The sequence below is a fragment of the Trichosurus vulpecula genome, chromosome 5 (assembly GCF_011100635.1).
Source record: "Trichosurus vulpecula isolate mTriVul1 chromosome 5, mTriVul1.pri, whole genome shotgun sequence".
NCBI classification, from domain to species: Eukaryota; Metazoa; Chordata; class Mammalia; order Diprotodontia; family Phalangeridae; genus Trichosurus; species Trichosurus vulpecula.
In genome coordinates this window covers 110,542,338-110,557,341 of record NC_050577.1, presented here as the reverse complement: position 1 = coordinate 110,557,341, position 15,004 = coordinate 110,542,338, and the positions used below count along the sequence as shown (strand labels likewise).

General features: G+C 36.4%; 1 protein-coding gene across 1 annotated transcript in view; it reads left to right on the top strand.

The window, feature by feature from the left end:
- CHRM2 (cholinergic receptor muscarinic 2) overlaps positions 1-6,917 on the top strand; it is a 197,361-nt gene extending 190,444 nt beyond the window's left edge. Inside the window, exon 3 of the mRNA XM_036761664.1 lies at positions 859-6,917. Within this exon, the coding sequence (XP_036617559.1) occupies positions 859-2,304 (1,446 nt within the window). The 3' untranslated portion in view covers positions 2,305-6,917. The remainder of the gene's footprint in view (positions 1-858) is intronic.
- Positions 6,918-15,004: the final 8,087 nt, after the last annotated feature.

The window sequence follows — 15,004 nt, the reverse complement described above, 5'->3', positions numbered from 1 at the left end:
CAGCTGAACTGGTGAGCAAGCTAATGGAATGCTCACAATGACCATACTTCATTCAATTTCTTGAAGAGCTACCCTCATTTGATATTTTTAGTCTTCTACTTGTTCTCAATGATTTGGATTTCTTTACCTAGACATATATTCATTTTTAGCATATGGGCCAATAATCAACTTGAGCCTCAAAGAAATATATCTGCCTATGCTTATTTCCCATTAGCGTGGCATTTAATGCCCTTCTCACTCTGCCTCCCAACTCTTACATAACCTAACCTATCAGTCATTCAAGTTTCCTCACTTCTCCTTCACATATTTTGAATGTAGCTGTCCTGGACACCTGGGTGTTGCCCATATGTGACATTCCATCTCCTTCCTCTTTGGCTTTACTCAAGAGGCCCCCTATGTCCCTTGTTTACCCGCAACTCATTTTTCCCAGCTTTATTAAAAGGTCATAGCAGGCTCTATCTCCCATATAAGAGCTTTCTTAAATGCTCCATGATGAGCACTTTCTCTCTCTTGAAACTGTATTTTTGATTACTTATGAATGTGTTATGCACCCCTCCCCAACCTCCATGAAGTAGAATATAAGGTAAAGCCTGTTTCATTTTCATATTTGGATTCTCAGCACCTACCACAATTTCTTATACATAAGAGGTCGTAACTAAATGTTAGTTGAGGTGAATCGATGAATTGGCTGTTTCCTATATTAAAATCTTGCCCTTTCACTTTATTTTATTTTACAGTGGATATTGGGGATGTTGGAGAAGAGGAAAATATGGTGGAAAGGGGAAAGCAAGCTTCTCTCCATAGTAATGAAAGTCTCTTTCTCATGATATCCATTCTTTTTTTCCCATTTTCCTACAGGTCAATTGGGCATCTGGCTCCTTATCAGAGAAACCCAAAATGAATAATTCAACAAGCCCAAACTCAACTAACAATGGAATGGTTCTTGCAAGTCCTTATAAAACAGTCGAAGTGATATTCATTGTACTGGTGGCAGGATCACTCAGTTTGGTCACCACCATTGGAAATATCCTGGTCATGGTCTCCATTAAGGTCAATCGCCATCTCCAGACTGTCAACAACTACTTTTTATTCAGCTTGGCATGTGCTGACCTCATCATAGGCGCCTTCTCCATGAACTTATACACTCTCTACATTGTGATTGGCTACTGGCCCTTGGGGCCTGTGGTGTGCGACCTTTGGCTAGCCTTGGACTATGTTGTCAGCAATGCCTCTGTTATGAACCTACTCATCATCAGCTTTGACAGATACTTTTGTGTCACCAAACCACTAACCTATCCAGTCAAGAGGACCACCAAAATGGCAGGCATGATGATTGCAGCTGCCTGGGTCCTCTCCTTTGTACTGTGGGCACCTGCCATTCTCTTCTGGCAGTTCATTGTAGGGGTAAGGACCGTGAAGGATGGAGAGTGCTACATTCAATTTTTCTCCAATGCTGCTGTCACCTTTGGCACAGCCATTGCCGCCTTCTACTTGCCTGTGATCATCATGTCAGTCTTGTACTGGCACATATCCCGCGCCAGCAAGAGCAGGATAAAAAAGGACAAAAAAGAAGCTGTGGCAAACCAGGATCCAGTCTCTCCAAGTCTGGTCCAAGGCAGGATTGTTAAACCAAACAACAACAACGTCCCCACCAGTGATGATGGGCTGGAGCATAACAAAATCCAGAATGGCAAAGCCACCAGAGATGCAGTTACTGAAAACTGTATTCAAGGGGAGGAGAAAGAGAGTTCCAATGATTCCACCTCTGTCAGTGCTGTGGCTTCTAACATTAAAGAAGATGATATAACCAGAGAGGAAAACACAGTTTCTACCTCCCAGGGTCATTCCAAAGAAGAGAATTCCAAGCTGACATGCATCAAAATTGTCACCAAGACCCAGAAGGGTGACTGCTGTGCTCCCACAAATACCACTGTAGAGATAGTTGGTCCTTCAGGACAGAATGGAGATGATAAACAGAATATTGTTGCCCGCAAGATTGTGAAGATGACTAAGCAGCCTGCAAAAAAGAAACCTCCTCCTTCCAGAGAAAAGAAAGTGACCAGGACTATCTTGGCTATCCTACTGGCTTTCATCGTCACCTGGACCCCATACAATGTCATGGTGCTTATAAACACCTTCTGTGCAACCTGTGTTCCCAATACAGTATGGACAATTGGCTACTGGCTCTGTTACATCAACAGCACCATCAACCCTGCTTGCTATGCTCTGTGTAATGCCACCTTCAAGAAAACCTTCAAACACCTTCTCATGTGTAATTACAAGAACATAGGAGCCACAAGGTAAAAAGGATCAAAGATGAGAGAGGGAAACCAAGGGATTAATCAAGAGGATAGAAAGGGAAAGTCAATTCCCAGTTTTTAAAACTTTGCCATAGCACTTTACATGATCAGTATGAAATGTTCAACCAAGGAAAGCAGTGAAGACACTCATGATGGAGCCTCTGCTCTCCCTTTGGAGAATTGCACTTTAAAAAGTCTTTGCAATCCAAGAGCAATGAGGAAGGGGAAGGAGCCAATAGACAACATGGATTTAAGTAAATGTTCCCTGTTTCCTGACAGCATCACACAGAAGGGCTTTCGTGTCTATAGTTTTGTCTGTTCCTGTACAATAGCAATCGATTCTCTCGTTTTTTAAATTTAATTGGGATTATTTGTTCCTGTGAGTCTATCTGACAATAATATACAACATATACTGACTTTTATTGGAAATTAGACACTAAATATATAAATAATATATTATGAAGTAAAAAGGAAAGACAACGGGATAGTGATATCATATTGTGCAGATGATCTTCAAAGCATCAAGCTGATACAGTGGCTTTGTCAGGGTCTTATATGGAAAACTGAAATGTATCATATGTGCATTTATCCATCCCTACATCTTTCACTTTTCCAAAAGGAAGCTACAAAGGGAGGAGGCCAATATCTTCTTTATTTTGCTGTGCCATCAGGGTACTGTGTTGCTCTGCTCTCCCTTTGATTGTATCTCTGTCCCCATAGGGATGCCCCTACAGAGTTTTCACTGAGCTTAGCTGCCCAGGCATGGGAATAAATATGGGGGCTCCATGATGCTCATTGTACCTTTTGGATTCTCTTGAGGTAATAGTCAATGGAACTTTAATTTCTTTGAGCTCTTATGTGTAATATCTCCTATTGAGCTGGATTTCATCTCAATTAGCTTCTAATTTTGTTTTTAAAAAAACCTGTCCAAGGCAGGATGGAGAATTAAAGCCATCTGCAAAATGAAGGGTTTCATCAAATTAGTCACCAGGCAGTTTGGTTGGAAATCCCAAAAAGAAACCAGATCATTTTAGAAATGAGGAAATAGATAGGGGAAATTGAGGATAGAGCAAGAGAAGACTATTTCCAATAGATATAAACATCCTGTTCAGGATCTGCCTGACATGAGAAATCTTAACCTATAAAAAGATGAGTTCTTTGTTGCTGTCAGTCATGAAGAGACTCCGCTTCCTCCTAAACTGGCTTAACATGGCTGCCTCAAATCTCTCCTGGTTCTAGCCTAAGAACAAAATATTTCTAAAGTCCTTCTTGTCTGCCAGTGCCTGTCAGCATGTTAAGTAGAGTTGGAGTATCTATTTGTTAAATTAAAATACAAAATGAGATAGATATTTTGATTCAGCCCAAGAGAATGGAAACAAAAAGACAAATTCCATTCTAGTCACCCTAAAAGCATATTAAATCTGCTCCAAACCACCAGTTCCTTCTACATTAGCTCAGCTACCCCATCCTTCTATCCAAACAATAATTATAGTCTTTGTGTTGATAATAAAGATTATAATCAAAATGAGGACACGGTGAACTCAGAAGGATCTAATAAATAAATGTAGGTGGGTTTCCCTGTTTCATCTTCTCACTATCCCCACAGCTCCTGACATAAACAAAGGCACAGCAGGAATTTCATTGTCCAGAGTTTCTGCACATAGGATCCCTCCCATTAAAAACTGCTGGATGCTAATCCAAATATATTTACTTTTGTGTTGACTGTCATTAGCATAGTGTGAACTTAATCCCAAACTTTTCCCTACAATTATATATGATAGTTTTTCAAACCAAACTTTGAAAGGATAGCCTTTTAAATTACAGGGGAGTTTCCATTTTAAGATATATACTTAGTGTTGAATTTTGCTGAGTTTCACATTTTTTGACTACATCAAACAATGATAACCTTAGCTCCTAACAGGATGATGGTGAATCATTCATGTATAGCATAGTACACCCAGGCAGAATACAAAAAAGACAACTTGGAGACTCTTGACGACATACACTAATCAGTTCAAATGTTATTTTTAAACAACAACAACAAAAAGAAAACAATCTCATTGCTTGACTAAATTGAACTTTTCGAAGTAACTACCTGTTTGATTGACATCAACTTGTTTTATGTGTGTAGATGCAAACATTTAATTAATATAATTTCCAACACCATAATGTTTCAAAGTCAAACTTTAATTCTCTGCTTCAGTTTATTCAAGATATATCAATGAATAACTGATAGATGAAATTAAAAAAATCACACAAATGAACCAGTTGCTCGACCTTTGCAAACAATGTAACAGTCTGGTTGATTGAGGAATGAAATAATGGAAAAATTCTTCATTCAAAGATTGAGGGTTCAAGATTCTGGATATATGTTGAATATGCTGACAACTCATCCTGGACTCAGATGCTTCCTGATCCTCCTACAGTGTGGTTCAGCAGAAAGACTGCTGGATTTCCTGTAGGTTCTAATGAATAATATTGCTACTTACTGATAAATAACATTCATCCCTTTCACACTTTAGTTACATTATCTCATTTGTGCCTCTTTACAACTCTTGAGGTATGTATTATAGGTGTTATTACCCTTGTTTTATAGCTGAGGAAAAGTGAGGCTCAAAGATTTTGAGAAACTCACCCATGATCATTTGACTAGTAATTTGAGAGGCAGGATCCAAAACCAAGTCTTCTTGGCTTTAAGTTCATTGTTCTATCCATTATCCCACAATACCTCTCTACATGTACTACCTGGGTGACCTTGGATAAACCATTTAACATCTCTGGTCTACTATTTCCTCATCTATAAAATGATGGTGTTGAGCTACACAAATTCTGAAGTCCCATGTAGTTCAAAATTCATGATCCTGAGATCTCCCCCACCCCGCCCCACTGGTGTTGAGCTCAGGAAAAAGGCCTTGCTAACAGAAAGATAAGCAGGATTTTCATGAAAGAGTTAGTGACAGATATGAGGCTTTTCTCCAAATGGAGCCAGAAAAAAAGATGAAGATGGAGGTGGAAACCATGCAAAATGGAAAGCTTTGGAGATAAACATGAACAAGCTATCTGAAATACTTTGTTTAATATTCAAGGATGTATCTGTTCACAGAGATCTCTAAAACTTGGAAGAAAGGAATCTACCATTTTCTAAACCACAATGAAAATTTTTCATTTTGCTAAAGAAAACTCATGCTCATCTATTATCTCTTGCATCTACTACTCTCCATTGAGTCCAGTGTATCTATGAGAAATTAACATGGTAGAAGCACAGACCAAACCAGGCAAAGCCAATCCCTTCTAACCCTTTTGGCCTCTCTGGATTCCCACAGAGTGGACTAAGTTAATTAATTCCAAGAATTAGAATATTGTCTCCAATTTGGCAAACAGGAAGAAATAGTTCCAAGATATGAAGGAATTGATTTTGTGTCCATATATCCCCACAATTTTGTCGGATAATATGATGACTTAAAAAACATAATGAAGCAAATACATTAAAATGTTTAGAAATAGAAATTGAGTTATGGCCACAGGAAGTGTTTATCAGTGGATGCATTGTTTTCTGTCAGAGTTACAGCTTTATTTTTCCTGAATATTAAATATACAGCCAATATTGATGGCAGTAAGAGTTGTCTCTTTTCTACAAAGTTGACTTTTCCATTAAATTCTATTTGTTCTAGCCTCAAAGCAATAACCTGAAGAACTAAAATAGGTTTTGTTTAGGGCACATGAAATGGATTATTTGAGGAGGGAATGTTCTCCCTTTACTCCTTATCTCACCCATATCCTTGTTTAATCTCAGTTTTAAAGAGTTAAGCCATAGCCTCTACTTTAGCAAACACTGAGAACAGACAGATGTGGATTTAGTTTTGGGTTCCATACAGTCTTATTTTTCATCAACAACTTGTCGTTTTGTAACCAAGACGGTTTCTTAGTATGGGTTGAAACACAGAGACAACTGTTCAAAATGATGGCTGTATGCATAAGGCCATACATAAGGCTCTTCTAGAAAGAGTCTCAGATTAACAGTCTGTCTTCACTGTAATTCATTCAATTCAACTAATCCTTGTCCTCTGCTTTAATAATCTTCCTTTCCACGAGCATAGCACTAAAGTTACAAATAGAGAAGGAAAGCACACAATGCTGGGTAAAATTGTGCAAAGTGTATTTTCAGCATGTACATACAATACTGGGCCTCTTAAATATGCTTATCTTAAAAGGGTGCACGCTACAGCATGAATTGTGTGCATAATTACTGTATCCTACTGGAATATGCTGTATGCATACCATACATACCCTATACATGAAGTAATAAAAATGTACAATAGATATACATATTTCTGTATGCATATGAATACAATGTGTACACACAATTTTAATATGTAATATGGTCCATATTGCATAAAGAAATGTATTGATCTGCTTTTTAAGTAGCTAAAGTAGATGTTGATGTATTCATTATTAAAAAGAAATAGTATTTGTTTTTAAAGAAAGACAGTTCATTGGATAAGGCCAAAATCCTACCTATATTAAAATTGTTTTATAATCTGAGATAGCATGGCATTGATTTTAAATATCTCTTAGAAGAAAAAAATAATAAACCTTTACTGATCTAGGTAAATGTAATGATACTGTTTTGTGCTTGTATGTCTTTGCCAACCATGGTGATCACCTATGTGATCAATACTATTCACCATCTACTGCATTAATTGATATCACATCTGATTATACAATGAGGAAGCAAAGCAAAACATTCACAATCATTTTAGCTCTCTTCAAAATAAATGATGATTTGGGGAACCAACCTATGATCCAATGGAAAGTTGTTTTTTGTGGTTTTTTTCCCCAGAAGCTTTCTCACCAAAAGAATAGAACAAATATCAGAGGTATAATTCAAAATAATTCAATAAATCTGACTACTAAGTTAATAATATTAATGGAGGGGGGGGGAAGGAGAGGGTATGATCTCCTCTCCCATTTTTGTGTTTCCATAATTATTTCTGGGATCCCAATAGCAAAAAAAAAAGGGAGGGAGGGAAGGAGGGAGAAAGAGAGAGAGAGAGAGAGAGAGAGAGAGAGAGAGAGAGAGAGAGAGAGAGAGAGAGAGAGAGAAAGTGAATCCTTGCGTATAGTTCCCACAGTCTATTGTATCACATTAGATGTGAGGTATCATTAAACTTTGAGCCGGGTGACTTGGATTTGAAGTTGGTCTCCCTGACTAATTCACAATGTGACTTGGAGAAAATCATTTAATCTCCCTGGGTATTGATTTCTCTATCTGTACGTAAAAATAAAGACAGCGTAGCTTTTAATATTCACTATAAAATGTTGTTGCAAGGGAGATGATTTGTAAACTGCAAAACTCTATGTACAGGTGGGCTACATATATTACTGGCATGATGATGCCTCACAACCAATTTATAAGTAACTTGTAAATGATATCCAAGGTTCTTAGTATATACTTATTTCCACTGATTTGATATGTTTTTCCATTGAAATGTGTCTATTGTTCAAGCAGTAGGAAATGAGGAAGAACTATATGTCTGCAGGATGCACCTAATTGTGGTCTTTTCGGCTTCATGATGTGGTAACATGATCATTTTTACAACTGAGCATGCAAGAAATAGTAGCTGAGAAGGTATGGCTTGTGCATTTACTGACAAATATCTTTTACAATGACTAATTTTTAGAGACCCTCTCTTCCACCTAAGCAAATAAACATATATGAGAGAGCAAGTCAGGAAGTCAGAAAAGACCCATAGATCCTCAGAAAACCTAATTGTGTATGCATAAGTATGTATGACCTACTCATAGATACCTATATGTACTTATAATTCACATATTACCTCAGCTGTAAAGATATTTTGTACTAAGGACACAGAAGATGTAAAATAAAGCTGTATTTCATGTTCCATGCAAAAGCTTCTTATAAAGCCATTCTCAAGAAAGCTCTCTAAGGGCTAATGTTTGAAGTCTAGTAAACATCATGGTCTTAGTATTTTTGATTCCTGGGGAAGTTTATAGACCTCACAAAAGCAGTTTGAAATGTGCTTATTTCTAAATTAAGCTTATCACTACACAAAGACATTGTCCCATTTAAGGATTCTTAGACCCCAGAGAAAAGTTTCTCCCACCATTATTTATATTTTATGTGGCCCATAGTTATTTATAAGACCCCATCAATACAAAGTACCTCATTCGAAGAGGAAACAAAGAATACCTTTCATATCTTCATAGCAAGGAGAAGGACCATTGTAGAATGGATAAATGCCCAGACTTATTGTCTGGAAGAATATCCATGACTTATTATAGAATCACCAAAACAATCTCAAAGTGAGTCTAACCGTTACCTGAATAATAATTCCCCATTTCAAGGTATTCAGTAGTTGGTTTTTCAGTGATTTTCCTTGAAAACCTGTGATGCAAACCATTCCATTTTGGATCAGATTTAACTCATAGGAAGTTTTTCCTGACATAAAAAAATAATTTTGCATCCAGCCACAAATGTTTCCTATTTGTTCATTTAATAATTATTCCAGGCATTAAAAAAACTGACAAGCCTTGAGTATGCAGATTTCATTATGGCTTCTTTTAAAAAAAGGAGACATTTCTTTTTTCCAATCCTTCAATACCTGTTTTGTTCTAGAGGATTATTAGATATTATTAATAGTGGATCAGTATTTGCCTCTACCATCTTTCTTCAGTATCTGAGGATGTAATTCATTTGGACCAGGTGACCTGAGCTCATCAAGGGTTCATCACTTCATCAATATAACCATGTGGTTATGTTAATAGTTCTTTATCTTGAGTATAAACCCATTCTTACACCAGCTGGTTAAGAGCAAATATAAAACCAATGCAATGAATTGGATACTTGTATGGACCACATACAATATGCTTACCTCTAGCCCTTTTTTTCAGAACATGTCATCCATTAATGCAAAGACTAATTGACAGTACATGGATACATCAGCCCAACCAGTACCCATTATTAGAGTGGGGGAGAAGGATAGAAACCTCATACTTCATACCCTACTGATATGTGGCCAGTGGAATTTTGTTTTATATAATTATTTTATCAACATGAATAGACAAGGAGAAGATGGGAGAAGAGGATAATGATTTATCAGAGCATTATTTTTAAGTCATCTCTATAACACTTTAGGGCTAATGATGTATGGCTATGGGGCAGAAGATAGATGACCTACTAACAGCATCTGCTTTTAAGAGGCTAGACTTTAGCCAAGTAGAATGCCATGTGGACTATAGCATAACAAACAGGATAACCCTCCTTCATATCATTTAAAGAAATGTGTGTTTGTGAATCAATTATTTGTGAATCAATCAAAAGGTATTTGCCTTTCATAGAAACTCACCACCGCTTATTGGTGCATAATGAGAAATTGAAAGACAGTCATACAAAGGCCAGAAGGAAAGGGAGTGTAGAAAATGCATTTATTGCTCATAAGCAACTTTGCAAAATGTTCATGTTTTGGAAAACACAGTTCTAGATATGTGTTGTGCTTAGTGTGTATAGAGTAGACAAGGCATTTGCCCTCAAACTTCTATATTCCAAGGAAGAAAAAAAAATGCATGAGGTAAAAAAGCAATAGAATCTTTGGAAATTTTTTTAAATGAAGCGATGAAAATAAAGTAAAATGTTCAGTGAAGAAAAAACATCCAATCTCTCCTCATGCTAGAAAAAATGAAAAACAATCAGGAATCTTTCTCACTTCTCTCCTGCTCACATCATTCTAGCCTATATCTTTTCTTCAAAGTTCTCTTGTGCCTTCTGAAAAAGAGACAGTAGTAATATTGTTATCAAGGTAATTTTTAATCCAATTTCTTTGAAAACTAGTAGCTCCAAGAGTTCTGGGGCTTTGGATTTTATTTTCCAGCTATAGTTGACATTGCTAGATACTGATGTGGGAAAATTTGGCTTATATATGAATGGAGAAACACACAATGTATGGATTTGAGAGAAAAACATGAGTGTTTCAAAGAAAAGATCTAATTTTTGTCCTATATATGAAACACTTATTATTTAAACAGAATATAAATTTTAAACAAAATACCACCAGTTTTGTGATGTAATGTATTTTATGTTGTAGAGAATAATTATTTTTATCCTGTCATTATCCCTTTCTATAGGAAACTATAAAGAATTCAGCTGTACATATCAAAATAATGCATTTTGGAGAGGAAATTACATTATCTGTCAAAATAACATTCATGTGGTATCATGTTAATTCATTCATTTGTTCAAATATTAGTGATTGACCACTCTTGTGCAATGCATTGGGCTATACAAATTTATTCTCTCTCTCTCTCTCTCTCTCTCTCTCTCTCTCTCTCTCTCTCTCTCTCTCTCTCTCATTTTGAAAACATTTTATAGTTTCATTGGATCTGATCTAGGAGATTTTAATAGGCACTTAGAGATGGGAGTTCTTTCTGTTAGGACCTCTTTTTTATGTAACATAAAAAAAGTCATCCAATTCAATACCTTGGAAAGAATATTCAACTCTCAGTGCCAAAATGGGCTCATGTGTTATTTGATTCATTTATCTATATCTACAGGCAGTACTACCCTTTAAAAATATCAAGTAAGTAGATATTGAATGAGACTTGGAAATACCAATCAGCAAATGATTTCAGTATTTTTTTCCTAAATCCAATGGCTCCCAATACTTGTGATAACAAGTATTGTATATTGCCAAGATCACTCCTTTATTATCCCCAAGTTTAAAAAAAATAATAATTCACCTTCTGAATCATTACAGTTGGTTTAAAAGCTGAAAGTACTTCTAACAATGATAGCAAAAAAGATGGCCCCCTGGGTGGTAATTAAACAGAGTAAAATGTCAAGTATGGGTGATAGCTTAAAATCTAATGCAGGCTAACATGCACAAGAAAAAAAACAATTTAAAAATTAATAACTATAATAACAATAATAGTAGCTAGCACTCATATAGTTTTGCAGAACTATTTACACGTATTATCTCATTTTATCCTCACAACAATCACTTGGATTGCCATTATTATTATCCCCGTTTTACAGGTGAGGAAATTGAGGCAGAGAAAGGTTAAGTGAATTGTGCCAGAGTCACATAGCTAGTAAATGTCTGAGGCAGGGTTTTCTCAGCTCAAGTCTTTCTGACTCCAGATCCTACACTCTATCCACTGTGCCACCTATCTGTCTCTAAACAAAAGTTGAACATTAGCTTCATTTTTTTTTCATTATGTTTCAAATGGAAATATTTTACTAGGAACATTTTGCATGATATATGTGGTCTAGGTGAATAATCAGAGTTAGGGAATTCAAAAATATTTGTGAAATGTATTTTAAGTTGATATACAAGCAGTGAGAGTAATTCATTAATTTGATATTTGGTCTTCCATGCTGTCAGGATAGAAGCCAGTGCCTTTTATTTTTATTATAACATCAACAAGCAGCCAAAAGGTCAAGTTGTTTCAATTGGCTACAGCTCCTTTACAAACTCCAGTTAAGGAAAGAGGCCTTGATAATGCTTCCTATTTGCATCATTGTTCATGAGGTGACTTTAATAGATTGCTCCAAGTTGGGTGGTTGAAGCTAGAGTTTTCATCTAATCTGTCCCTCCCTGAATAAAGTATTAAAAAGACTACAGAGATCAAAATTATTGCTCATTATTTTTCATCCTCCCAACTGGATTTGGGCAGGGTTAAAAGATCACCGATTTAGGTCTGGAAGGTACCTTAAAGGCCATGTGATCCAAACACATTTTACAGCTGAGGAACCTGAAGCCCAGAAATGTGAAATGATGTTACCAAGATCATGGAGGTTGTAGAGGCAGAGGTAATATTTGACCGTGAGATCTTGGACTCCAAGGTCATTTTCTTTCCACTATCTCACTCTCCCTCTCAAACTAAGACTGAGACGCTGTTCATGGCCACACAACTCACAAGTGTCTGTGTCCAGATATTAGCCTAGGCCTTCTTGGCTATAGTTCCCATACCCTGGTCATAGCACCACAGAGCACAGTCCCTAATGTCACTTCGTAAACTAAATCAATTCTATGGAGAGTTGGAAAAGGAATAAAGTATCGTAGCATTTATATCTGGAATGTCATTTAATCCAATGCTCTCCTTTTATACATGAGGAAAGCAAAATCTGAAACGCTTTTTTAGTATCCACAATCGTCATTTAAGACCTTTCCTGCACCATTCTCATATGCCCCTGAGACAATCAACGTGGAGCCTTCTGAGTACCTGCCATGTTGGACAAAGGGTGACTGTGAAACACAATATAGGAAAAATGTATTCACATGCTGCTTTGTATCTAAGGAAGCTTTAGGTAGGTTTCTGGGCATATTGTAAGTAGTAAAGAAGGAAAGTTAAGAAAAACTCAAGAGCTAAGATGAGCATCTCAGTCAAAACATGAAGGATGCCTTCATTACTCTTGTGATTAGAAAGCACATTGGGCTATCAACTAATAATGTAATGAAAGATAAGACATCAAGGAGACATGTTTGACATTATTTCAATAAGCCACTTGATTTCAATCCATCCAAGACACCAGATCTAAAATGAATCAAAATTTCAAATATCTCAACTCATCAATTTGATTTAGGAGTCTTGATTTGGAATCTGGAACAAACTGTTTTTAGTTGTGATTGAGGATAGTCACTAGTTCATAAAGATATACAAGTTAAGGTTTCCCCAAGTTCATTGATTGAACATATTTTAAAATTAACTTGAGGCTGGGTGTGGTGGATCACATAGTTAATCCCAGCTACTAGGGAGGCTATGGTTGGTGAATTACTTGAGTTTGCTTAAGACTCTAGAGCAAAAGCCAATCAGGTATTCAAACTAAACTTGGCACTAATATGATGAGCCCCTAGAAGGTAGAGGGTGGGGGAAGGTGGTAAGATGGAACAAACCAGCCCAGTTTGGAAACAGATCAGGTCAAAGATTCTGTGCCAATCTACAGTAGGATTGGACCCATGGTGGCTGCAGCACTTCCATATCCGCTCTTTAAAAGAAAAAAGTTAACTTGAACCGCCGATACCATTCTTTAGTGTGTTAAAGGCTCATGTCAATTTCACACATCTCTATAATGTTTTTTTTTTGTTTTAAACAGGAATAATAGTATATTGTGACTACATACAAATATAACTCATTTTGTGTAAAATATATAACTTGGAATTATAATAGCTATGATTATTCTTTAAATTCCATTTATGAGTAAAAGACCTCCAACCTTTCCACTTTTTGTGTAAAAAAATGCATGAAAGCCTTTTATTCAATGGGGTAGGATTCAAGAGAAGAACCTATAATGACACTATCATAGTGTCTTTTATCATAAAAGAAAGTGCAATTCTGTAAGTGCAATGAAAGAATTATACAAACTAAGGCCTATAAAGTCTGAAGATATTATTTAAAGTAATATGTATTTGATCTCATTTAGCAATGTTTTATAATAGACTACACAAAACAACCCATATTTGTACATATTTTAAATAATATAATAAATAGGACAACATATAAGCTACATGATTATAGCCAAATCATGTAATGATTCCTAAAGAAAAAGCACCATATAGTGACAAACCACTCTGGAAACCCAAAGGAAATGCATGAATGATGAGGACAAAGGAATCCATCACTGATTAATATTCTGTGTACAAGTTTTACAGTGGTTGTGAAGGTTTTAGGTATCCAGGAGGCAAAAGTCACAATATTCGAGATCAAATAAGGAATAAAAACTTTGAGGGTTGCAAAAATTGGCAATAGTTAAAGATGAAAATTGAAAATTATATGCAGTATGTATATTCTTGACCAAACGGCATTCTATCCTATCAAGGAGCAATAATGAGAGCAGCATTACAATAATTAATGTTATGTTGTGTGGTACCTCTCTCTATTTTTTCCCCTGATGGGGGTACTTGTGTCATCAGCCAGAAAGCCAAGCTGACTTAGCAATCTTAAAGGAAGGATGAGAATATATGAAAAACTTGCAACTGGAAAGGTGCCAAAATGCAATTAGGAGAACTGCCATTTCTACACTCACCCACTTCTGAACAGATGCAAACCACCCCAGAGCACCCCTTTTGTCCTTCCCATCTTTTCTCCCCCCAAATTCCTAAGTGTCAGACTAGCTTATTTAACAGCGAACAGGGTGAAAATGGGAAGAGTTATATAGGAATGGTTATAGATGGTGGAAAGAAGGGAATCATTCTCATCCTTCACCACTCCACACACTCAACCCTATGTTTGAGGTGGGCGAGAAAGAGTCATATTCTCTTCCTTCTGGAACAGGGATGGAGGGGTAGAATAGTAAGCCCGCTTAATTATTAAAAGAATTTGTGGGAAAAAAAGAGGATTTGGGGAAAAGCAATGGACTTTAAGTCATAAAACCTGGATTTGATTCTAGTTCTGCCCCTGTGAGGGGCTGGATAAGTCATTTAAGTCTTTAGCCTTAGTTTACTAATTTGCAAAGTGGGGATAGTAATATACTTCCTTAAAGAGACATTAAAAAATTAAGTAAAATAGTATTTGTAAAGTTACTTTATGAATTGTAAAGCACACATGCAGAGACATATCTATCATCATTATCATCATCATCATCATTATCATCATCATCGCACAGATCCCGAACATCTTTATCCCAACAAATATGACTCGAGAGTGCTTCTTTAGAAATATGAATGATCCTGATTACATCACGAAGGGTA